This window comes from Scaptodrosophila lebanonensis, unplaced genomic scaffold (genome assembly GCF_003285725.1).
Source record: "Scaptodrosophila lebanonensis strain 11010-0011.00,11010-0021.00 unplaced genomic scaffold, SlebRS2 tig00000001-arrow-pilon, whole genome shotgun sequence".
NCBI lineage: Eukaryota > Metazoa > Arthropoda > Insecta > Diptera > Drosophilidae > Scaptodrosophila > Scaptodrosophila lebanonensis.
In genome coordinates, this window is record NW_022060529.1 from 2,136,425 (window position 1) to 2,163,117 (window position 26,693).

General features: G+C 37.4%; 1 protein-coding gene across 2 annotated transcripts in view; it reads left to right on the plus strand.

Annotated features, from left to right (window-relative positions):
* LOC115626385 (nephrin) overlaps positions 1–21,943 on the plus strand; it is an 80,673-nt gene extending 58,730 nt beyond the window's left edge. Inside the window, exons 5-20 of one of the 2 annotated variants that reach the window (XM_030521756.1) lie at positions 299–412; positions 1,163–1,366; positions 1,446–1,597; positions 1,995–2,139; positions 3,894–4,024; positions 5,635–5,794; positions 7,742–7,956; positions 8,287–8,368; positions 9,533–9,692; positions 10,038–10,174; positions 10,437–10,583; positions 11,549–11,944; positions 12,014–12,300; positions 14,047–14,343; positions 18,062–18,412; positions 21,503–21,943. In XM_030521756.1, the coding sequence (XP_030377616.1) occupies positions 299–412; positions 1,163–1,366; positions 1,446–1,597; positions 1,995–2,139; positions 3,894–4,024; positions 5,635–5,794; positions 7,742–7,956; positions 8,287–8,368; positions 9,533–9,692; positions 10,038–10,174; positions 10,437–10,583; positions 11,549–11,944; positions 12,014–12,300; positions 14,047–14,343; positions 18,062–18,412; positions 21,503–21,607 (3,083 nt within the window). In that variant the 3' untranslated portion in view covers positions 21,608–21,943. Of the gene's footprint in view, positions 1–298; positions 413–1,162; positions 1,367–1,445; positions 1,598–1,994; positions 2,140–3,893; positions 4,025–5,634; positions 5,795–7,741; positions 7,957–8,286; positions 8,369–9,532; positions 9,693–10,037; positions 10,175–10,436; positions 10,700–11,548; positions 11,945–12,013; positions 12,301–14,046; positions 14,344–18,061; positions 18,413–21,502 lie in introns of those variants that run through there. The other variant, XM_030521748.1, reaches the window with a different exon arrangement.
* Positions 21,944–26,693: the final 4,750 nt, after the last annotated feature.

The window sequence follows — 26,693 nt, forward strand, 5'->3', positions numbered from 1 at the left end:
TCGAAGCCCACAAAAGGCTGGGGGACAGCTTCTGCCAAATCATGTTGTTTATTAATATAAAAAGTTCTACAAATCCGAAATTGTAATTCATATAGAAAAAAAATAAAAATTTGATTTTGAAAATCATATAATCGATCTTTTTATCGATTTATATTTTTTATGATTCGTTAGCCTACGAAATACATTTTATTATTAAGGAACTATAAGAAGGTTTCTTTTTATATATATCATGTTAAATAATCGTATTAAAGCTTCACCAAATTATGAAGTTTATAATTTGCTGTTCATTATTTTACAGCACCGCCCGAGTCAATTATTATATTGGATAGCAAAGGTGCCACCATTAAGGATGAGAAACTTGGTCCCTACAACGAAGGCTCCATTTTAAACATCACATGCGTGGCCATTGGTGGTAAGTAAAACGCTTCACCAGCTTGTGTATATGTACATACTATTTAGATGTGTGCGTATGTGTGTGTGTGTGTATATGAGCCTGACAATTAAAAATGATGACCATACTGATGGAATGGAGACACGTTGCGCCGGCGGACAATCGGCCAGCAGCTAGCAAAGATATCATTTTATTTAATTTGGAAATGCTGAAATGCTGTCTGCAGCACGAGCACGAGCACAATAAAAGCAACAACATCAACAATGACAACAACAGCAACAATAAAAGTGCGCACAATGCCCACACAAATTGCATTGAGAGCACTTGAAAATTGCTAAAAGCCAGACAAGACAACAAATGAAACAGCGAAAGGCACTTGTACACACACACGCGCACTCACACACATGCACCGACACATGCACATCCACATACACATCATCACACTCACACCAAGCCAGCCACTCCTTGCACTTGTGCACACACACACACACACATAAACAAACAAATGAAGGAAAAGCGCTGCCAGCAACTGCAGCAGCCACTCAACGGGAGATGCTGAGACAGAATAAGGATAAGAGGAGACCCCCACGTACAGGCACACACACGCACACTTTTCATCCAGACAGCATCGATTCTAAGCTGTATAACAAACATATCAGTTGCACGCCGACGCATACACATACACACACATATAGCCCGTCCCAAGCCATGCACTCAATAATTCTGAACTTTGTCTTCTTCCTTGCCACATATTGACGCCCTCCCTGGCAGGTCGACCACAACCGAGGGTTACCTGGTGGCATGAAAACACGCAGCTAGACAACTCTGCACATCCATTGTCGGAACGCCGGGTGGGCAATGTTTTGTCTCTGGGAAAGCTGAAACGCAAAAATCTGGACATGCAGCTAACGTGTCAGGCGTCTAACAATAATTTGACAAAGCCAATTATTAGCAGTGTCCGACTTGACATGAACTGTAAGTAAAGTGAAGAGTCTGGTTTGGAAAGGAACCGGAACTTTACCTAATTAATTTTTACCCATTGCAATACCTGTAGTGCGTCCGCTCATTGTGAAGCTGCAGGGCGAGAATCGACCACTCTCGGCCGAGAACTCTTATCAGCTGAGCTGCGTTGTCATCGGCTCGAGACCGGCGCCCACAGTTACCTGGTGGAAGGGCAGCACACCCATGAAGAATACACATGAAATTGTAAGTTTCCAGTTGCCATTTGAAAGTTCTTGAATTCTTGAAAATGCAAATGTTTGCGCTGGCACGCATCGGGCTTGTTAATGTTACCCTGAGACCCCAAAATGCTTTGCGGTAATTGAAGTTGTTTGCCACAGCAGTCACGTAGCCTAGCAGCAATTAAAAGAAGCTGGGCACAATAGCAAACAAACAACCCTGCAAGTCCTCCACCCCACCCCTTCCCATCCCATCCCATTCCCCAATCCTTATCCCATCGACTGTTTTGGCATTTGATTGGGGGTCTGGGTTTTGAGGACTGCACGTGCCAACAACCCTTTTGCCTTTTCTTAACTTGACTTTTAAATGACAAGTACGAGTACTTCACTACCTTTCCCTGTTCGTTTTCGTTTTTGTTTTTCAGGCCAATCCGGACGGCAATATGACCACCTCCATATTAACATTTACGCCCACCATTGATGATCGCGGCAAGTTCTTGTCGTGTCGCGCCGAACAGAGCATGATACCGGAATCGGGCATGGAGGACGGCTGGAAATTGGATATCTATCGTGAGTATATTTACATTTTTCAACACAAATATTATCGTGCATTATTAATTGCCTGCCACAAAGGACCTCTCCCTTTTGCTTGGTCCAATTTGCGCAATCATTCAGGCGAGCCTAATTGAAAACGTAGATACTGTGCCCTACAAGGAACATAAGAACTGTACTCCAAGTGATGCCAACTTGTTAGGCACATCAAAGTTGTTTGTAAATCAACAAGCCTTTTAGCGGCTGTCACTTGCCCCGTGCCCTAAACGCTGCTCCTGTTACACGTGGCGTATGCTTAATATTTAATTTTGTCTTGGCCGCAAATTTCGAATGAAAACGAAAGCACAATGGCAGTGGCGCCGTTTTAAACACTTTGCCAAAATTCTATATGTAATGCCAGTTTTTCTGTGCCAGCTTGTGGCAAGTTTTGGCAAATTAATTTCCAGGCTCGTCCAAAAAACTTTCAGACAAACTTACGAAACTTTTTAACCCGCCACAAATACCACGGCGTCGCTGCAGCGTCGGCGTCGTGGCATCAGCGTCGCGTCTTCTTTATGCTTTTACAGTTTTTGACCTGTTTGCATAAAATTTAAATGGCTTCGGCTACCTACCAGTACCAGCTCCACGCCCTCCCCCGAAATTTCAGCCTTATGGTCTCTCCTCCCCAAGCACCGCTTCCTATTTGCTTTTGCGCGCGGTTTTGTGCTGCTTACCTTTCAACATATTTTTTTCTCGCTTTCTTTTAGAACAACCCTTTGCTCAGCCTGTTTGCACAATTTGATAGATTGCTTAATAAGCTTAATTTATTTGCCGCAATTTTGATTTGATTAACTTAAACATTTACTTGTTTAGGGCGCAAATAAATTGCGCCGCCATTTTCTGTGTAGCACGTGTAGCTTCATTTCTCGCTCACAGCAACAACAAATAAAAAGTGAAACACAAACAAAAAGAACAGCACAGCACACAACAAACAAACAATTTGCGAAAAAGCAGCCAGACTGCAAGCCAACCTTTGCCTAATTGCGTGCTCACATGGCGCCCGCCTACGCAGCTGCTACAAAACCGAAAGCAAAAAAGTCCAACTCTGATAACCTGCCATCGACCGACTTCCACATACCCTATACAATATCTCGCAATAAGCTGTGAACATTTTATAGACTTTAAACAAGGTAAAAAACAGTTGTCTGTATAGTTAAAATCGCATTTAATATACCCCAGATTTTAATTGCAAGTTTGAGTAAACTAATATTTTGAACTCCGATAAAAAATACACGTATTATTGGATAATCTCGTCGACAATTCCTTTTTCAACGCTTAAATTTTGGTACGCATCCCCCTTCTTGGCGCCTAACATACAACCGAATAATATCATAATAGCCTGTTGCCCTACTCAGCCTTAGCCAGAGCATACATTATTTGGTTTCGAAGCAACTTAGCCATAGCATTTACAAAGCGCTCACAGGCCACCAGGGCGAACAGTTCTACAACTTAAATTGGCTAATTTGTTGGGCTTTTAAAAATTTACACCTTGGCTGCATGCACCCATTTTTGTTTGGCTATTTTGTAGGGGCCGCATTTTGCTTTACGATTAGCAGGCTCCCTTTAGCTCTCAACGTCGGCCATTTAAGGTAATTTATGTTTTTGTGTATTTTGTAGGCTGCTATAGCCCAGCATCATTTGCAGAAGCGATGGAGGCCTACTTTTTCGTTTATGCATTTTAAATTATAGCAGTTCTCTTTCTCATAATTATGCATTTCTCTGTTTAATTGCAGACATTCCCGTGGTGAGTTTGGAGTTGGGTACGAATTCACTTAATTCCACATTGCGTGAAGGCATCGATGTATTCTTCGAGTGCAATATTAAGTCAAATCCATGGATCTACAAAGTTAGTTGGCGCCATAATGTAAGTAAAAAAGTTCAAGAGAATGTCACACTTTAATGATTATTTGATAATACTATTAATAAACAGAGCAATATATTGGACAAGCTACTGTACGCCCAGATAAAGATATTTTTGCTTAACTTTTGAGAAATGAACTGAAAACAACTTCATAAGATCACTGCAAGGATCAGTGTACATTGTCTTTAGTGTGCTAGTTTACAATACCCAGGAGGAAGAATAACATACAACATACATATTACAGATTCATTATGATCAGCAGCAATGTCTATCAACTATTACTCTAACAGTTAAAGAATTTTCGCATATACTATATATGTAGTTGTCATAAAAACAATATGATAGCTATCAATAAATTGTTTTCTAAAGAAAAATAAAAGTTCGTCGTCCAGCACTATAGAGAAATAATGTATTCTTGTAGCACACGGAAGAGTGCGGAGGAAAATAGTCTAATCCGTATACTTTGAAAGATGTGCACAGAAATGATACATATACACGAATATTATCAATACATGCACGCTGACATAAAATGGTGAAGACAATAGATCCTATATTCATTTCTCAAATACGAACACAATATATAAGATAGTATAAAAGTCAAATTAAATTTATTTCAATTTAAAGTTTTAAAAAATATAAAATTAATCTCGACAGCTCAGTATTTTTTATTCGAGTTATTAAATCTCTTGGTTAATGTTTAAAAACCACTTTCAATAAATTCAGAAATATGCAATATGATGTTATGTCTATTTCGAGATCAGAATTAAACATATTTGTATGCTTACTTATATACATATGTGTATAATTGTTGCTAACAATTTGTCGGCACGGCACACTGCCAACATGCCACACCGAAAGCATCAGTTTTTAGCTTCACAGTTACCTTCTTATTAGCAACCAGATTCACTCAAGCGTTGCTCATTTCATGCCTTTTCGCCCAGCTAATTCGAATCGATACCATCGGTCCTATATTTCCTACCCCAAAGCACAATTTAAGCGCCCCTGAGGGCTCTTTCAAATGTTTCCAAAGCAAACCGAACAAAAAATTGCAAATGATTATTATTATTATTTTCATTATATTTTATACATAAATTACCTTGAGGCAACACAACAAAATGTAAAGAGCCTGCTCGCAAACTATGTCATACACATTCTGACTCAACACATTGTAATTGTTGCATATTTTAGAGCCACAGACAACCAAAAAAAGTTGTATATAAATAAATATATGTGTATATCTTTGCGTATGTAGCGGCAAAAAAATTTATAACATTTATTATTGAATTATTGAGCAGTAAAAGCACTTAACAATTTATGCTGCCGGCAATGCCAGCATTTTAAATTATGCAGCCCAAACCCAGATGCCAGCCCCAGCCCTTTCCATGCCCCTGCCGTGCTTCGTTCGAGAACCGACCCTGAGGCTGCCAAAGAGTAGCGCTACATGAAAGTGTTATTAGCTTCAAATTTAATTTATTTCATTTCACAGCTATCGCCAAATTGAAATTAATTCAATAAATTATTGAACATTTTATACCGCCGCGCGCATATTTATGGCCGCACATTTTCAATTTTTGCCTAACCACGCTCTTTACCTCCACGCATTTCTTTCACAGGGCAATATATTGGAGAATAACCCAGCCGAAGGGATTGTCGTGGCCAATCAGAGTCTCGTCCTGCAAAATGCGAGCCGAGCCCGCAGTGGAATTTACACGTGTGTGGGCAGCAATCGCGAGGGTGATGGCGAAAGCAATCCTGTGCAGTTAGATATTCGATGTGAGTAAAAACATACATATATAGTATATATATACATAGACATACTATGCTCGTATGCACTCGTACATATATTTTCTATTTATTTAAAATGCAGTGTGAAAGTTACATGTGTAAACAACAAAATCAATTAAATTTCTTCCATAAACTCTATCAAGAATTGTCTTGGCAAGTGCCAATACGAATTTGGAATTGAATTTAATTAAAATAAAATGCATCTGAATCACAAATTCAATTTGCCAAACTTGCTGCTCAGTACGTTGAAGTTATGACAGAGGCCAGTGTAAATATGTAACAAGCCATCCAGGCGAGTAAATAGCAATGCAAACAAACACAAAGACTATACTATATACTGTATTCGAAGTCATGTCCAATAGTACAACGTCGTGTGTTTAGTCTGGTTCATAGATTATATAAACCTAGTCGTGATCTGATTAAAAAATAAAGGATTATCATTTAAGCAAGTGCACATTTCATTTATGAGTCGTATATAGTTTTTAGAGTGATGTTCAGATCGAGAATAAGGTTTGAAGAAACGACACTAATTATTTGCGGCAAGTCAGAACCTCCAAATAGCTCAGTTTCACATACAAAGGGCAACAAACTTCAAATGATCCTAAGTTAAATAAAACTCATATTACATTGATAAAAAATTAAAATAACAAAGCGGGTTTCAGCCATGTTTCTGCGACTTCATCAACTTATTTAGTAGAAGTCTAAAACATTAGTTGCTATAAAATTTGATTTTCGAAAAATACTGATGTTCTCAAAATTAAAGTGTTCGCAGAACATTATAAAAGGGTAAACGGGAATTTTCTAGAAAGCCTCAACACCAAATTTATATTATTTTTGAATATTTGTATATCTGGGGACACCAAACTTGGGAAGAGACAGAGACAAGCTATATTTTTGATTCTTCGGTTCCATGACATGTTGACATGTATTTCAATATCTAATCTAATTATTATAAAATTTGTATAAATGATATTCTTAGTAGCAGGGAAATAATTTAAAATAGTGAAAATGTGTGTGGTTCATTTTGGACCGAAAATTGCTTAAACGTTATGCCATCACCTTTTTAAAGATACTGTTAGATATTTAGCTCTAGAACACACTTTACAATCAAACTTGCCTCTGTTGCACTTTTCATCACTTGCTACACTTAATCGAGCCAGCAAGCCAGTAACAGGAATAATTGCAATAAATGTACAAAAACAAAAGCACAGCAAAATAACAAAATAATAACAACTATAATTGTACTTATAGTAGTTGCTTGCTTTTCAGGCTGCAACAATCATTTATTCATTTATGTATGTTTGTACGTATAAAAGCTTCTGCTGAAATTATGCAACAATTGGCAATATAAATATGAAATAACAGTAAATTAAATGAAACATCTTCAACTGGTGGCAAGTTATTTGTGTCCCTCTTGTGGTAATTGTTTTGTTTTACACCATTAACAAGCAAATTGGATTCGATCTGCAATGTATTTTTTATACCCGGTACCCAAAGGATAAGAGTTCAATAGAAGTAGTATGTACACATTAAAACTGTAATGTAATAGCCAGGAGGCGTGGTCCATAATAATTCCCACGAAATTACGAATGGATTTTAATAAATACATCTGTTCGTATGGGTAAACACCCAGCAATAAGAGCTGCTGCCATCGATCCGCTCGGTAAAAAAAAGTACTCTTAAAAGGTCTGATTAATGAATATACAAGTATGTTGAGAAAATTTAGCACTTATGTGCTAATCTAAAGTGCATAAGAACGAATAAAACTGTAAACTTTACAATTAACTTAGGTGCCATAGTAAAAAACAATCTATTTATGTTTAATGGCGGGTATTTAAGAGTAAGGCTGGCATAACTTTAAAATTCTGAATGCGTTTTTTATCTTGGCTCAACTCACTTATCCACTTTCCCGTTTTCTGATCTCCATCTTTATAGTTGCACCCGTGTGCCGTCCCTTGCAACGCACTTTGTATAGCACAGGACGTAATGAAATGGTTAAGGTGGCATGCGAAATCGATGCAAATCCCACTGAGGCAACATATGTCTGGAAATTCAATGCGACGCAGGGCGAGACAATTGATATACCTGCCTCGTTGGTGGCCGTGGATCGTGGACGGAGCATATTGCACTATACGCCCGCCACGGAAAATGTAAGTAAACGATGCATATGCAATGGATGGCCAACAACAAGTTCATATAAATCAGATGCCAACGTTAACTTGGTTGGTTAGTTACTTGCTTGTTTGCGTGCCTGCTTGTCTGCTTTTTCGTGCTCGATGGGCGACACATAATTTTCCGAACGAATTGCGGTTTTGAATTTTCAATTAAGGCTGAAGAGGTGTGCCGCCTGTGTGTCCCTGTACTACATATATGTGCGCATGCATAAATTAAGCCGACATAAGGCTATGGGATTGTCAGCCATACTAACACACACACACACATACATCCCATGTGACTTCCCTCTTGCTTTCTATTTCCAGGACTATGGCACACTCATGTGCTGGGCTACCAACGAAATTGGCGATCAAAGTGAGCCCTGCGTGTACACAATAGCCCCGGCAGGTGAGTAAAGTCGGAAACGACGGAAGGCGGCAACAGAGCCATGACCCACGAGCTCGCGTGTCAGTTTGGCGCGTTGGCTTCATTTCCGCTTTATAGCAGCAGCAGCAGCGACCAAGATGGTTGGCCACACAATTTCCACAGTAGCACAGTGTTATGGAATTGGTAAATAAGCTTTTCAAAATGTGCATTCTCATTTCATTTTGATTTTGAAAATTATATTTACGTTTTAATATTGAATATGGTGCTGAGGAACAAATTTATGATTAGGTTTAAAAAATGTTTAATTATGAGTATATTTTTACTACTTTAGAATAATATAATAAAATTCTCAACAGGTATTCTATTCTGGTAAAAGATAATGACATGTTCTTAGTATGTTTTTTTTAATATATTCTTATGCCAATATTCCACTTGAGACAAGAGTTTGCAGAATTCGAGTAGAAACGAACCACCGTTTTCGAGGAAGTAGATTTTTATTTCACTGAAAAATTTCACACACAATTATTGTTAATAATGAGATGTTAAATATTGGATATTTAAGTTTTGAGTGTCGTTTTCCACTCTCCAAGATTTTGTTAAAAAAACACGTAATTTTAGTAAAAAGCTCCTGAAATGGGTATATATCCATTAACTATGTATGTAATTTCAGCATCCAACTTGTTTCAGAAAATATTATCTCATATTGCCTTCTATATATAAATCTTAATTTATAAAATTCTCTTTAAGGAAAAGCATTGCTTTGAGGACTAATTTCGGTATTCGCTTGTTAATTTAATACTGTATATAATTGTTTTTAAATTTTTTTACACCAATATTCCCAAGTCAGAACACTGTGCGTTGTGTGCCTGCTGCTGCTCCGTTTTTGTTTATGTTTTCCTTTTTGTGTGCTGGGACGCTTTATGCTGATTTGTTGATGACTTTGGCACTCTGGCACGTTGGCCTGGATTAGCCAAAAAGTTTTCTGGGTGTATGGCAGTGTGTATACTATATGTGCTGTGTCGCGGACTTTTGATAAGCGACAACAGCTACGTGGCTTATTGATTTTGAGCAGTATCTGCTGCTGCATGTGCCACTTACTCGAATACCAGAAACTACAAATCATTGAAGTGTCAAGCGTCCAGAATTTACAATTTGCTGCTTACCAATTCTGTTGCTCTTCCATAGGCGAGCCTGATCCATTGCTGAATTGTACATTGTTAAACCAAACGTCGACTGGGTTTCAAATCGAATGCATAGAAGGCTTCGATGGGGGTCTGCAACAGGATTTTATAATGGAAGTCTATGTGAATGGAACGACTCGCCATCCAAAAATTTACAAATCCAAGTGAGTAGCTGATACGGAGACATTGAATGAATGGCGTCAGTGACAATCAGAATCACACGCCATGTGACTTTTGAATTACAACGAAATCAACGAGGCGTGCGAGTACATGTCCAGTATCTGGACTTGAATTGGTCAAGCTAGTCTCATGCCATCCATGCGATTGTCGAACTCATTCGTTCACCATTCCATGCTCAATGCTCATTTGTTCTTCTTCTCTTCTATTGTCTTTCCTTTTTTGTGGTTTTCTTGCCTGCTGTCCTAACCAACATTCAAATATCGATTTGATGTGCATTACATGCTCGACATTGCATTGGAACTCAAACACAAATCTGCATTCGTACATAGAACACCCTACTTTGAGGTGCGTGGTCTGGTGCCCGGCATGGGCTATAACGTCTTCCTCATTGCCCACAACAACAAGGGACGTAGCAATGCGACCATTTTACAGGTCTACACGCTGAAGGATCCGGAAAAACAAACGGGTGAGTTATACGGCCAGCATGTTAAGACCTAATGGAATTGAGATGCGTGTAAAGCGGGGAGTCGCATCGGAATGGGAAGTTGAATCGATTTGAGTTACATGCATGCTCCAGCAGATTAATTGACGATGGTTTTGCTATGGGTGCAGTCCATCCGGCAGTGCTTAGTGGGGTAGAGCGGTGGAGTAGTTACGTTTGCCTTTTAATTTGCTTTCAGTTCTGCTTTCTAACTTTTGTTTCGTTCTTTTGGTTGCATGCCTTTCAGTTAAGATAACCTTTACCAAGTCTTATAATAGACCTCTAACAACAACCTCAACAATTGCACCAAGCACCGCTCCAGATTGCGTGTGTGATGAAGATTCGGATGTGGGCAGAGGGGGAAGTGCTGAGGACGAAAGTAAGCTTGATGATGGTAGCGGACAGTTTGAGTTTTTTATTATTATTTAAAAACTATAAGTATTTATATGATTCCATCGTTACTTTGTGTAATTTTATTTTGTATGTTTTCAATTTTCAAACAGTTTGTCACTAGAGATATTTTATGTTGAATTTCAATATTTTCTCAATTTATACTTTCTTTCATTTTAGTTCAAAGTATAATTTTATTTCTTTTTAAACATTAATTTTATTTATATTTTTATGTTAATTTAATTATTTTTTGGTAAAATATACACTTTTAATAGTTGCCTAAAGCTCTACATATTTGTTTGATTATACATTACTTTTGATGCCCTATATTTGCATTTCATTATCGTTATATTTTATCCATTAATTTAAGAATAAAAAAAGTGCTGTGATTTATTATTAAATCAATTTTTCAAAACTTTCGTACTTTTGTAAATTCTGCTTAGGTTTTATTTCATTTCTGTTATTTTTCTGGCGAGATTTAATTTTATTATTCCCTCACTTTAAACTCGCCTCACAAAGTCCGCACAACAAATCCGAGACCGACTAAAAACGCCCGACATGCCATCGCTGGTGGCGACTGAAGCAAGAATTAGTAACCTTAACACCGAGTGCTTAACAAAGGACCTGCACCACACACGTACACACTCGACTCGTACTGACACACTAATATATGCAACTCATTAAAGCGGCACTGAATGCAAAGCACGCGCACAGCGCTGACCAAGGACAGACAAACGGACAGTGGAAACAACAAAAACAGCAACTACTACTGCAGCTCCGGAACGTAGTTAGCAGCTCATAAAACAATGCGCACAGTGAAATAACAAAAAACAAAAATGGCATGTGGAGCAGAAAAGAAAAATATGCAACATACTACATACATATGAGTCGAATTATTCCAGCACACGCTCACAACTCACAAGCTCTATAATCTCGCTCATTTGCTCACTCTATTCGTTTGTCCGACAGACCACTCGCTGGCCTATGCACCCGTCATCGAGGACATCCGGCCATTTCTTGGCATACTCGCCGGCATTGTGGGCAGCATACTCCTCGTTGCTCTTATCATTGTCATTGTGGTGCGAGTGCGCGGCTCGTCGGGACGCGATCGCAATAATTACTCACATCCGGGCAGCGGCGGCAATAGCGTTGGCGGCACCAGTAACGGCAACGGCAATGTGGTCCTGAGCAGCGGCAATGGCGGCCTCCTGATGGGCAGCAATAACAACGGTAGTCTCGGCATCGGCACACTCGCGCACAATGGGGGGCAATCAGTGCAGGACATGCATCGTATTGGACGCGAAACGTGTCATGTGACGAGCAGCTTGGACAGCATAGATAAGAATCCAGACATAATACCGCAGGGTGAGTACAGAGTCATCGAGCTGGAAGTTTAATTTGACATCAAACTAACCGGTTCTCGACGTTTTCCAGATGGTCACGACATCGACGACGAGTGGACAACAAAGGGCCATGGTCGAGCTTATGCTACAGCGGCACTGGCCGAACAGAATGCCGTGATTACCTCATCCACATATGATCACATATTGCCCACGTATGCGGTCGTGGATAAAAAATCGGCACTGCCACCACACGGTCAATATATACAGTATAATACGCTTATACCCGTTAGCAAAATGGGCGCTTATGCCAATCAACAGCAGCACCAGCAGCACCAGCAGCAACAACAACAACAACAACAACAACAGCAGCAACAGAAGGTGAGTTATGTTCGGTACTTGCTCTAATCCACACTTAGCCGGCAGCCAAACATTTAACCTTTTACAATGGCGGCTGCCATCTTTATTTATAGCCCCAAGTTGGGGCAGCTGAGCTACAATGGCAAGCGATGGCCAAGTCGATCCGTAAGCGAGCTGCCACTCCTGCAGTTGCTCCTCTTGTTGTTTCTGAGCGCATATTCGGTTAAAGTGGTTTTTATGGCCAACAAACAGTTCATTATTTTAGCCACAATTGATGGCCCGCTTTCATGGAGCGAAGGGGGGCCAAAGCTAACTGCCACATAGCAGGTAGTTTTCAGTTTCTTATCACGCACTCTAATTGAATTAGTACGCCGTAGGGACGGTTTGGAAATTACAACACACATTGACAAGATTATAGAAGACGAATATATGAACATTATGGGGGTATTTTTTGGCCACAAAATCGATAAGCCCACCCACCTTTAATCTAACCCATCATTTCCATCGTTCTAAAACAAAATCAAAATAGTTTTCTTTAAATTATTATTTAAAGTGTGACGACCTTCAAAGCATTTTCCTTCTTGTCTTACAAAGTCTTTTATTTGATGTAATTGGACGAAAAACAAACTCTTTGAAAATGAGCCGCTGAGCTGCTGTTTGAAAAAATGCACTCAAGAGGTATCACATTTCGATGCCTTTGGATTTGCAGCAATGAGAAAAAATACATTGATGGCAATAACTCACTTCAATAGTGCCGTATTTCTTCTTTTTTAACATTTTCCACATGGAATCAGTTGAGAATCTCACCTTTTGCAGTATTACAATTATTGTGCGCCAAAGGAAACGTGAGCTCAGAGCTCATTAGAAGTTACGCATATAAGCCCACCCATAGTTGGAAATAGCGAACTGCTAGCGAACTTCCATTAAGAATGTTACGAAAATACATTTAAATTCAGATCAAATGCATTTCATCGGCAACATCGATAAACAGTGAATTTTGTTTTAACTCAAATTCAAATAAATAACATTGGCTAAAAACATTTGGCAGCAGACATCTGTCTGTGAGTGCTGTACGAAAAATGCGGGTGAAGGTCGTGCAAATATCCGACTGAAAAGCAGGAGAAACGAATAAAAATCAGAGAGAGGCGTAACGAGAAACTCAGAACTACGGTAGCAGACGCAACATAATTTGAAAATCATTTAAGTAGAAGTTTCTGAAGTAGTAGAAGTATACGCCTCATAGGCAGCATGCAACCAGCAAGCGCCAGACACATTATAAACAACAAGCATAGCATGTGTAGAGGGAGTGGTTATGTGAAGAAGTGGAAGCGTTGCAAGGGGCGTTATCAATGTAACTGGTTTTACAATGTAACACTAAGCAATAGGAGAAACCTTTACCAACAACAATTCTAAGCTAATGAATTTTTCATTTAATTGTTGAATTTTTGACAATACAAGTAATATATTGAAATAAGGCTTCTCAGAAAAAAATGCTAATAATATTTTCTTAGACTTTGTAGACCATAATAACAATTTATACATAAGGTTACTCCCTAAACAATTTCAGACTATCAATTAAAACGATTTGTTTCTACACACAATAATTAGCCTTTTATAAACTAAAGCTCGCGGGGAAATCTACTTCAACACCTGTCTGTGTTACCAACTGCAAGGCCACTCATGTTTCATTCCATGACATGCTTGACACTGGCCGAAATGGATTTGCATTTTTCAAATTTGTTTTTTTTTTTTTCTTCAAATTTGCAGACTGAACTCAGCTATAGCGAGCTGGCCCCAACACTTGGCGGTGGAGGCGTTGGTATCCCTGGAGGCGTGCAACGTATGGCGCCCTATTGCAGCGCCACCCTGGGTCGTCCACGTCAAACGGAACTAAAGCGTGCCGAACCGAATATCTATTCGCAGGTAAATGTTATGATGGATGATGAAATTTTGGCCGATTTGCAGGCGGCCACAGCATCAGGCAGCAGCTACGTTAGTGGTGCTGTGGTTGATAATGTCGGCGGTACTGGGGCAAGTCTTTATGTGCCCGGCTATGCAACCCACGTTTAGTTTGTTAATGTAGCATTGTTTAGTTTTTCTCTTTGCTGTTTTGTGTTGACTATTATTTTGTTGTATGCTATTTATTTGGTTTAAATAAATTCTCGAGAAATCATCAAAATATCAAACATGATGCTTCTTCTTATTTACAAGCGTATATGTTTTCACTACTATGAAATTTAAAACATAAATATAGCACCGATTTTTAATTAATTTTTGCTAAACACACATACTTTTATGCTTTTGGGTTCGACTAGATGATACAATCCTAATCATTCACAAGTGCAATCGATTTCCGGTTAGATGGACAGCAAATCAATAAACTTTCAGCTTGCTTGTGTTCATGCTATTTTAAAGGCATATGCTACATAATCCATAGCATATACATATTTTCTCTGTGTTAATGGCCTGGCCAGCAAGAACTGAGCTGTAAAATAGTACTGATGTTTTCTGTCATACAACGGGGCGCATGCATAATGTTTATTCAAAAAATGTAGAATTTTTACTCACAAACGGAAGGGGACCGATTTATTTTGATTTTATTCGTGCACAAATTGTGGACAATTTCTTTGCTTTGTTCCTAGCTAAATTTCAAATTGCATGCCTTTTTTATAAAAAGGAAATGCATAGATGGGATGCAAAGAATGGAAACTTCGAATTCCCTTGTACAGAAAGCAAATATTTTATGTAACCAAAACTGAAATATCTTTACTTAAATTTTTAAATGTGCAGCAAGCTCAATCAAATGCTGCCACATGATTGGAAATAATGCTTTAAAAATATTTGCTCTTTCTGATCGCAATTTGCTGGTTTGTGAAAAACTGTTTGTTGTACACAACTTGTAACTTTCATTCAAAGTGAAACGAGTTGATAATATTTCTGTACCCTGTAGTTAAATAACTAACTGTGAAAATAGAATAGCGTGCCAAAGTATAATTATTTGTCTACACGTCAAGATTTTTCTTGACAAATCACAAATTCCGGTAGTGCGAAGTTAAATGGGAAATATAGATTTAAAAATTGCTGTTTCACAATTTTTGTTGATATAAAAATGTTTAATTTGTTTTTCATAAAGGCAAGTAAAATGGAGAAATTGAACAACGTGGCAAACTGCAATTGCTTGCACATAACTAAAAACTAAAATAATGAAATAGAATCAAAATACAAGAGGATATGTTTCCAGCAATATTGTCGAGAATACATACAGTTTTAGCTTCTAGTGTTTCCAATAGCCTTTTAGGAAATACACTATACACTAATACATTATTAGAAACGAAATATTTATATTGAATTGAAGATTAAGCCTAAAAATAAATTGAAAACCCCATTTGGAACAAACGTCTCAATAATAATACGTGAAAAACCTATCAAATTTATTTTTCCAAGTGTACAAATTATATCGAAATGTATACGAGTATATGCACAGCTGTGCTTTGTACCAACAATGTTCAGGACCATGTCTTTTTTGCAGCAAGGAATCATATTTTCAATCACACACACACACACACCATACAACCTTTATGGCCACAAGCAAACAACAACGAAACGTTAAATCGGGCATCAGAACAAAAGCTTTCTCACACCCGCATGTACATACATACACCTAATGGGCATTGTTTGGTTTTATTGTCATTTATCGAAAAGTTTTACATGTTCCAGCATTTGCTGCTGCTGACCAGCAGGAAAAAGCGATTTTATTTGCCAATGATTTTCATTTCATTTTTATGGCAATTATTTTAATTCGATTATATTTGTATTTATAGTGTGGTGTAGTTTTTTCTCGGCAGCTATGTGCTTTGTTTGTTGTTCTAAAAGTTTTCAAACAATGCTTTGTGGTTTTTCTGATGGGAAAGGATGTCGCTTGAAAATTGACTGATTTAATCTGATTTGTAGAATACTTGTATTAAGCCGTTCTATTACCAAGATTTTTGAAGCAACACCATGTATTTCTAGAGCTTAAGCTTTTCACCAACTCATTTAGTATTGTTTGATTAAACCTACTTCGGTTTTGGTGGAGAAGTATAAAAACAAAATTGGTCTAATTTAATTTTGGCTTGGAATCTACTCGAAGGCCCATTCCTCATTCCTCGACGCATAGGTAATTCTTCAATTACGCTTGTACTTCCTTTTTCATGCACTAAGCTACCTGTTTGATTATTTATGCTTCCTCTTCCTATGGCTACATGCCGCCTAGCTCCCCAGCCATACTTAGTCACCTGTTTGTTTATTTATTTTGCTGTCCCCATCCCACTGCACTCATCAGTCTGTGCTCTCTCAAACCAAACTCTTAAACACCTGTTTGTTTATTTATTAGGTTTTGAGCCATAAAAATGCCTTTGCCTTGTGGTTTTGACTGCGGCAGCAGCAGCAGCAGCAGCTTCAATTCCTTTTTAATTTATTTATTGCTAAAAATTAATTTCATTAAAAGCTAAGTGGGAGGTGTACGCACACACATAGCATATGTTTATATGTATGTACATACATATATACATTTTCGAGCGTGTTTGTATGTGCATTACATTACAGAACAACAGCATACAATTTAGCCATACACGCGCGTACAAGCATACTTATAAATATGCCATGTGCAAACATTTGGTCAACACACATGCACATCAACAGACAGCGATACAGCCACATACTCGTATACAGGCACACCCACACCCACACCCACACTCTCGCTCCAAAACCAATTATTGTTGCCTGTAAATGGGCGCATCAGCTAAATAAACGCAAAGCGCGACTGCCTCTAACAACAACAACTAATACTATACTATACAGCATGAAGTTGGTGCGTGGTCAACCGCATGCATATACAAAAAGCCAGAGATACATAAACGGAGCTGGCCACACATACAAAACACCCACATTTCTATAGTCCTATGTGCATGTTTATTCCTATAAAAGTTAGTTTGAATATATTTCTATATAGGAAATACTTATCTTATAACAATTTGAGGGTCAAAATCTACGTATTTTAGTTCGATTGCGTAAATATTGATGCTTAACAAAGCAGTAGGGTTAACATTTTTCCATCCACGAGGACGCTAATTCTGCAAAAGTAACCACTTCATTAGCAATTATATAATTATATATAATGGGAGTTTTGTCTAAGACGAGATTATACATGATTTCGGCCAACATAGCATCACATTTTAGTTATAGAGCCTAAGATCCATCCTATTGTCTCAAAAAATTGCATGCAAGTTAAAAAATTATTTATTATTTATTATTTTTTCTCTCGACATTTACTGAATGTCTTATCTCATGTACGTATTCAATTTATTAACGTCCAAACTTGGTGTCTTGACTTTTCCCAAGCCCCCGATTTTAGTTTATTTAATTAAAAGAGGGCACAGTATAAGCTCTATTTGCTCATATTTTTGTTAAAATATATCACTTTGTATAAGAATAGTTATACACTTGCTTATCAAATTACACAGTATTATTTAGATACAGAATATCTTAAGAATCAGTTAAGTAACCTGCTTAAATTGTTGTTTACTGGCAATTCGTCACAGGAATGTATTTAAATATATATCTATGATATTCCATGAGGCATATTAGTTACACAAAGCATCTCGGATGAACACCTGCTCCATTTCCATGCCGCCAACATAACTTTTGAATATAAATCAGCAAATTATAAACTGACAATTTATCCCCTCTTTCCTTTCCTCTCTATCATGCCCATCTCTACGCGCTGCTCTTGCAACTCTTGCAGATCGATCTAGCACATCATCCCATGTACTCAACGAGCCCCATGTTCGGCACTAACTCTACCATCACTGGTGTCACCATGTCACATCCATCACAATTGGCGACATTCTCACCCACGCCTCCGCCCATTTTTGCTCACAGCGTGGTCACGACCAGCGACGGGCTGTTGCAACCGGTGACGGCCAGCAATGGGCCGGCTGGTGTGATGTGCATGGGTCTGGTGCCCACATCTTCGGCAGCGGCAGGTCCCAGTGCTGTGGTGCAGCAGCCAACGCCCACGGGCGCTGGCGGAAACGGAAGCATCGTTGGCGTTAATGTCGGCGTCGGTATGAGCCTTTATGGCGGCAGCGAAGTGGTAAGTGTCAGTTTGATGTACTTCTACTATTTCTAAACGGGTGGCCGACTGGCTCACTAGTCTGGTAAGTTGAGTCGAGGCCCATCGCCTAATGGCTGAATTGTTGAAAGCATCAATATGCAAAATGAGTGGCATTGGGGGCCGTCGACAAACATTTATCTTGGATAAAAATCCGTTGTGATTTTTTCATAAATGGTCATTGCACAATGGTAGCGCAAGGGATTTTAACATTATGGATAGCGCTCAAGAGAATTGAACATAACTGAAAACTGGAAGCTCATACATACATACATACATACATGTATATTGATGTGAATCAACTTTAAGCAAGTTTAGTGGGAGATGAAAAAGAACCTCATGAAGAAAAGCTATTTTTAATAGCTCATAGTAACTTCGTGGATTCATCTATAAGTGGAGATTTACAAAAACATTAAACGAACTTATAAGCAAACTAACAAATTGTTGTTTATGGTTTTGTTTCGGTTATGTAACTTTAATATTTTCAGATTGAAATCAACGTTCTAATATCTCGAGTTTAAATCAACTGAAAACTTTTTTAATTATCGATTTAAATTTTAAAACTATTCAAAACAAATTGAAAATATTTGTCGTTGAGGTGTGTTAAGCACACTATCCACAGGCCAGCATGTTGCCTTAACCATGCTCGGCAGCACAAATACATTTTCCCACTAACGTGGCGAACACTGTTTGTGAACATCATTTCAGAGAAAATGTTGACAAGTGCGGAACGGATAAATGGATACGGACGAAATACAATTTTGGCCTAACTGGCATGTACATATGTACTGAGAAACAAAAAGAAAAAAGAAATGGAGAGCGAAAAAGGAAGCACAGTATGTGGATGAAAAAGTCATACATGAAGCGTCCCTATCAATTTCTTGATATTTTGTTGATAGTACATCCCACGCTTCATTGCGCAAATGCTTATTCTTATATTCCTTGTTTTTATTTATCCACAAAGACGGCTCATTGTGGAAGCATTCAATAAAATCTAGCAATAATTGCTTGTTCATTTTCAAACGTCTATGCTTCACAAACATTTTTCCAAATGATGCTCAAATATGTTCGTACGAACAATATCAATAGCAAGAAACATTTCTATTCTATGCGAGCAAAACGTCGAACATTTAAATTCACCCGAGCATCCCCACTAACGTCGAACATTTTGTCGAGCTCAACAAGCTTAGGCAAAATGCTCGTGTGTGGATGCTTTATGCTTTAGTTTAATGTTTAACCATATTTAATGTCCATAGTAGACTTTAATGTTTTTCTCAAATTTAATTTGATGTTTTTTATAGTTGAATTAAATACTATATTGGAATAATAAATTCGAGTATTTTCAAATGTAAAGTAGAGACAAACATTGATTAGAATTCCCAAGTCTGTGTCAGGTATAAATACAAAATTTTACCCCTTGACATATATGGCCGTTAAGCATATGTCAAATAAGTGTATTCAATCAGGTGTTCCTCACTTTTAACTATCAACATTTAATCTAAACTATAAATAGCAAAAAAGTCTGGATACAATAAAATGAACGAATTTGAAAAATTGCTTTATTATAATAAAATATTTAGTAGAGAGTAGACAAAAAAGTGGGAAAAACATTTTAAAATTATAACATTCACTTATGATTAAATATCGTCACACTTTATATTAATATTTCAATATTAAAATCGATATTAAAGTGTGAAACCTTTATATATACATGTTTAAAATCTTGTATAAAAAATCAATCAAAAATGAAAATGAACTCCACGATTGGGAATTTAATAGAAAATCGTTGAGCGCCCCAAAAAAATAAATAAACACATTTATTAATACAAGTTTTAGGACCCTACCATTGAGAGTTGCCATTCTTCATTTTAGTAACCAGTGCTTATGCTTTAAAAGTAATTCAGAGACACTGCTAGTACATTTTTCCCAAAGTTCACGGCGGTAAATGACCTCAGAATGAGCCCAGAAATGACAGTCGCGGCACAATAAAATGTCGCCGCACCGCACTTACTATCTCGAAGCTTTCTCTCACTCTATCTCTCTTTCTCTTCCTCTCTCTTTATCAGCATCTTTTTTACTGCCAGTCTAGCTTTATAAATATGCCATTATGTATACGTACCGTTGGCGACGCGCATTGCGTTGCGCTGCTGCAGGCCTTGCCATCATTGCATTGTCCTCGTATAAAAAAAGGGCAAAAACAAAATTCGCATTACACGTACTTTGGCTGCCATTTCATCCATCCCGCTCACTCACTTGCTTTCCGACTCGTATACGGCTGGCAAAAAAGTTTGCGTTTTTACAACAATTTCATGCCAAAGGACACTGCGGTGTAGCAACTTTTGACTCTAATGATTGCAATTATTATGCCCGAAAAAAAATACTCAACTGAATTTACAATGTTGTTTTTGTTTTTTCCTCGTTTCTGGTATTTTTGGACGTTGCCTTTTTCGCAAACATTCTGTGCGTCGAATGAGTATTGTTGTTGTTTTTTGTATTCTGTTCTGTTTCATGCTGTGTGTATGCCTGGGAGTCGCTGGATCCCCAGAGTTTTGAAAATTGTCCGCCAAAAAGCAGCGGCGCGTAAAGTCAACCAAAGTCTGACGAATGCTGTATCCATGGCATCGTGGCAAGAAATACGACAGCGGTTCGGATTTCTCTCTGTTACATACAAACTTATGTATGCTATGTATGTAGAGCTGTGGCAATATGACAATATTGCCCGGGGAGATTGTATCCAACAAATGGTTAGATTTGGCGGAGCAATACACTGAGAAAAAAAGGCATGAAACTTAAGAACACTCTTGTGTACCAGCTTGCATCAATTCGTATAGTGTATATCAAAGAACTCGTAATGGCGGTGGGGTACTTGAATAATGCGCGGCTCGTTAATTTTCAAACAGTGCTCTTTATTGTCTCGAAATTTGGGAGCGCTGCCTGCGTCTCGCTTTTCTTTATAGCTTTCTATTGGAATTTTTTTATCCACTTAGATGGAATTTTATATTGCCATTAAGTTTACATTTTAGACTCAAATGTCCATAATGCAATGCTGTCCTGCCCTTCTTTTTTCTACAGAACAAGCCACAAGTGCTGAAAACTGTGCCCGAGGAGCTTCATCACCAGCTGAATGGGGAGGAGGTGCTCATTGCCCAGGACCGCAATCATGCAACACGCTTTTGACGTTAAATTCTAGGCCAAGAGCAGCTGATCTAAGCACCAAATCAAAAGAAGTCGATGACATCGTTTGGAAAGTGAAAATGCAAAACTTAGTAAAAATTGACTATAAGTTATGTGATTCAAGTAGCAACAGAGAGAGCGAGTGAAAATTTTGGAGGAGAAGGATGGTGTAGCAAAGAATTTAAATGTAGACTGTAACTCAAGCATTTAACAGTAATTGGATTTGGGCAACGTGTAGCACTTTTTAAAGAAGCAAAGGGGAAAAGCTGTATTATATTTACCAAAAAGATTGAAAAAATTAAAGACAAAATAAAAAATGTAAGCTGTATAAAAAGTAAAAGCAACAAACATAAATTGTAAATTGTTTAAAACATATTTCTCAAATGGAATGATGGCTAAATTAAAACTAATTAAAGCCTACAACTCTCAATAAGCTCCCATGTAAAAAAAAAACTACATACTAACATTTAGAAATTTAACTATAAATAGCTATTAACAAATTCATTTATTGAAATAAAATAACACTAATATGTGAACACTGAATTGTTAGTATATTTTTAGTAACAGCTTTAAGCGCTAGTAATTAAATTACCCAAAAACATTTTAGCTAAGTGAAATAAATTCATTACTGTTGTTAATTTTTGTTCAATAAAAACATGTGTAGCTCGTAATTCAAACATAAAACAAAGAAAATAATTAAAATTACATCAAGCCAAGTTAGTTATAAGGCCCCACTTAGTATAGCTCAAATTTGTAATTTAAATTTAGTTTTAGTCAAAACTAAAGCATAATGAATTTAACAACTGCAGCTAAACTAAACGACGAACTTCAAATCGTAAACATAAAAAGGAAACTGATTCAAATTAGCAAGCCAAAATGCATTTTATACGTAAAAACCAGAAAGACATTCAACTGAAATATAGGTATTTGATGTAAATGTTAACTTTAAAATAACTAACGTATATATACTATACACAAATATTAATTTTAATGTAAGTATAACAATGAAGGATTAACAGCTAAGCAAATGCATGTAAATTATTTAACAGAAGAAACTCGAAAAATTGTATTTAGTTCTAAGTGAACGTTTATAAAATGAAATAGTTAATAAATTAAATTTAATAACACAAATATTCTATTAGTTCGGGTGCAATAAAGGTTCAACATAGCCTGGAACTAACTTTTCGTCCACAACATTTCTCTAGCTTTAGTTTGGGCTTAGTGCGAGAGAAATCAGTTTCTTGAAAAGTATTTCAAATTTGTATATTGCCTTAATGGACCTGCCAGAATATTGAAGTGGAGAGGTTCCACTTTGAAATGATTCTGCATTGAATTTATCTGTTTGTCCTAGCAATAACTAGTAAATTTTTTTGAGGGGGTATATTTCAAAAGAAAACAAAATATAAGTAGAGTGAAGAATCGAATGTTTAAGTCTGAAGGCTATGTGCTATGAATCTAGAAATAAACCCAGGAACCAGTTCTGTTTCAAGCAGTTCATTATCTGATCACTAGGAGTATATAAAATGATACTTGTAAGTTGCAGTAGTTCCATAGTTCATCAGCATGATGTCTTCAAACCATGTTTCGACTGAACTTACTCAGTTAGTTCCATGACACGGCCACAACACAACGTAAACTATTTATATATAGACAGTGACATCGGACGGGACATCCAATACATCGTTCAAAAGTTGTCAGTCATGTAAATTTTGCATGTGGAAACACTTAACACCATTTTCGCTTAAGCAACGCAAACAGTGCAAACAGAAATATATACATACATATATGCACTGTCGTACACAAGGAGCTGTTTGTATATAGTATGTTTGCGTGGCAGGTTGCAGACTACTATAAGGACTGTGGGCATGCAGAGATCATCGCCATCATTTATGAAAGGCCTACATGGAAACCAAATTATGCAAATTTGAAACACAACGTCGATGACTTGTAAATTTTGGCGGCACTGCTCGGTTAATGCTGTTTGGATTTGAAGATACCACATACATATGTATGTATGTAGATGAAAAGGTAAGCTCCACACACATACACATACCTCCGCAAATATTTGACTCGCACGTAGTTGCAACAACATTTGACAGAGTTGACCAACGGGCTGTTCCTTCGGAAGCAAATTAATACAGAAGCTTAGATGAAACATGTCAAGCCGTAAAACCACAACGCCCACCAAAATCAGGATCAATTAATCAACCTGCGCCACATAAATTATAAATTAAAAGCCTATTTATGTTTATGCTGGCAATATGCCCGTACCCGTATCCGTATTCGTCCTGCCACATCAAGGACCATCAATCAAGCGGCAATTAAAAGACATAAAGGCGCCCCCGCAAAGGTTCGTGCATTGTACATATATGCGACCATTATACTTATAGTATAATGGCAAAAAGCGTATTGGGAGTCAGTAGGTAGTGTGCTGGGATAAAACCAGCATTCGATTGTATTCTAAATCATAAATAAATATTAAAAATAAATTGCAATACGATTTTGTGTGCGCTTTGTTTGCTTTTTATGGCTGTTATAATGCACAACGTGCAGAAATATTCCGATAGAAAATAAAAATGACAAGTTTGTTGCCACAGGGCTGTACACTGTTAAGTATTAGGGAATTTAACACACGATACGAGCAAACAGTGTGTCCTTATGTGGCTTTCCATGTCTAAATTGTACTGCATGTCGTTTCGTGGTATTGCTGGCACAGGGTTTACTTTTTAATACATTTTTTGCAATTTACGAAAGAAAATATAGATATGAACCTTTAAATGTACAAGTATTTCAAAAGTGAAGAAATAAATGTATCTCTTTTATGAATAAAATTAAATAATTAATGAAGATATTGTGGAAATCTACTAGAATTAAAATTTTTGAATTTGATTTGATGCTTTAAGAAACTTAAGACTGACAAAAAAGACAAGTAGATGGGTCGATGGTTGGGAAATAACTTTTTATACCCCCGTCCGTCTGTCCTTCTGTCCATCTGTCTGTATGAACGCAAGGATCTCAGAAAGTATAAGAGCTAGAATAACCAAACTTGGTACACAGATTCTCCTGAGCCCGAGAAAGGACGAGTTTGTTCATTTTTCCAGATGCATTAATTAAATTAATTTCTTTTTTGTGGGGCGGTACAGGCTATTTAAGAATTGAGCCTGCTCGACTTTAGCATTCCTTTCTTGTTTATATTATATTCCTACATTCTATTATATCTTAATTAGTTTATTTTACTTCATTTAATTTTCTTTTTATATTTTATTATTCTTTTTATTTTGCTGTTTAACTAGACTCAGCACTTTTGTAAAGTTGTATTTTAATTGAAAAGCAGCTTATAAAATCTAAAATCATTATTCCACCTAAGGTGGAATAGCTAAGGGCTATATGACAAACCACTTCTTGAATAATAGGACCATTCTCAATATGTAATATGGTTTCAAAATCGGTTTAAATGAATCAAAAACTCGTTTCAAATCATATCGTCTCTATGACCCTGTTACATTTCAGTGAATGGGATCAAAAATCTTTTTTAGACACAATAGCAAAGCAGGCAACAAAATTCATCGCAGCGCAGATATCACAACCCGAAAAAATGTAATAAATGAATAACAACAACAAACAATTTATGGGAAATCCCATTGCAAATAAAATGGAGAATGCATTATTGTTGGCCAGACTGCTACGAGTATACTATATGAACGTATAGTATGACTCGATCTAACTCCCCAACACCCAACAACAATTTCAACGACCTCCTCGGGTTGCCGTTAAGTGAGTTTACGATTTTTGCTTCACTTTTATACGTTTTTATGTGCATTTGGTGTTGATTTTTATTACCAAAATTAAAAATTTCGACACTAGAGCTTTAGTGCCCTGTCGTTTGTTTCGCCGTTCGTCAATTCGTCTATTTGGCTGTTGCTTTTGTCTGCCCCTAACGATGATAAATGGCAATTGTAGTTTGCATTCAGTTGCACTAACTACAAGTATGCATTGCATACTGGCAAATTTCTTGTATTTATGCAACATTTGGTTTTAATTGATTGTTAAAAATGACAAACGGCCCGGCAAATCCTCAACAAGCAACGTACTTATGATTTATGTTATTGGCTAGCTAATAAAACCGCTTTAAAAGTAGACAGTGAATTAAATAAACGCTATGCAATTACAGCACTTCTTGTTTTTTTCTGACTTCTTTCGACACTTAAGCCGCTATTAATGCGATGCCCCTGTCTGTCATCCTCTTTGTTCCGCACGCGAGTTGATTTATAAGCTGACAGCTACAGCTACAAGAGCGACAACAACGATGGCGACGACAACTGACCACTGAAATTTTCTTACCACTGATTTATTTACATTTAAGCAATTTCGTCGCAATCTACTGTGTGCGGGCTCGCAGTGCGAAAAGGCTTGGACCATGCCCGCATACCCAACCGGAAACGCACAGCATTGCAAGCGGAAATTGGCAAGCAGTCTCCAATGGTGTTGGGGTGCAGCCGAGTAGCCGAAGTCGCCGACATCAGCGATGTCGCCACCGCCACCACAGAAGATTAATGTCGCCGTTTTTATTGTTTGGCCAGTCGTTGGCCGTTTTGCACAATTTATATTGTAAATAAAAAAGGGCACCGCACCAAAAATGCCACAAAAGAAAATCTCTTCGTACATGTACTATAGTATAATACATACATATATAAAAATAAAACAAGATCTGGTATTTAGGCAAGAGTGACGGTTTCACGAAATGAAACCACCTCATAATAATTCAAGCATAATCAAACACTTTTAGAGTCAACTGTACTCTCTATAATCAGAGCATAAAAAATGCCTTTCAAAATATTTTTGAAAAATTATTAAAGTCGGTTTATGTATATTATAATAAAATATATATAATATTAGTTTCAGTCAAGGGCGTAGGCAGGAGGGTGAGCGCAGGGGGGCCGTTGCCCCCCCCCCCCCCTAGACAAAATTTTGCCATATAAAGTCGACCACACGTTCATTATTATGACGCATTATTTCGCCTTAAAATGGATCTGAGTTGGATTTGTTGAAGTTTTTTTTATTGATCATATGCATGTTATTTTTTAAATGC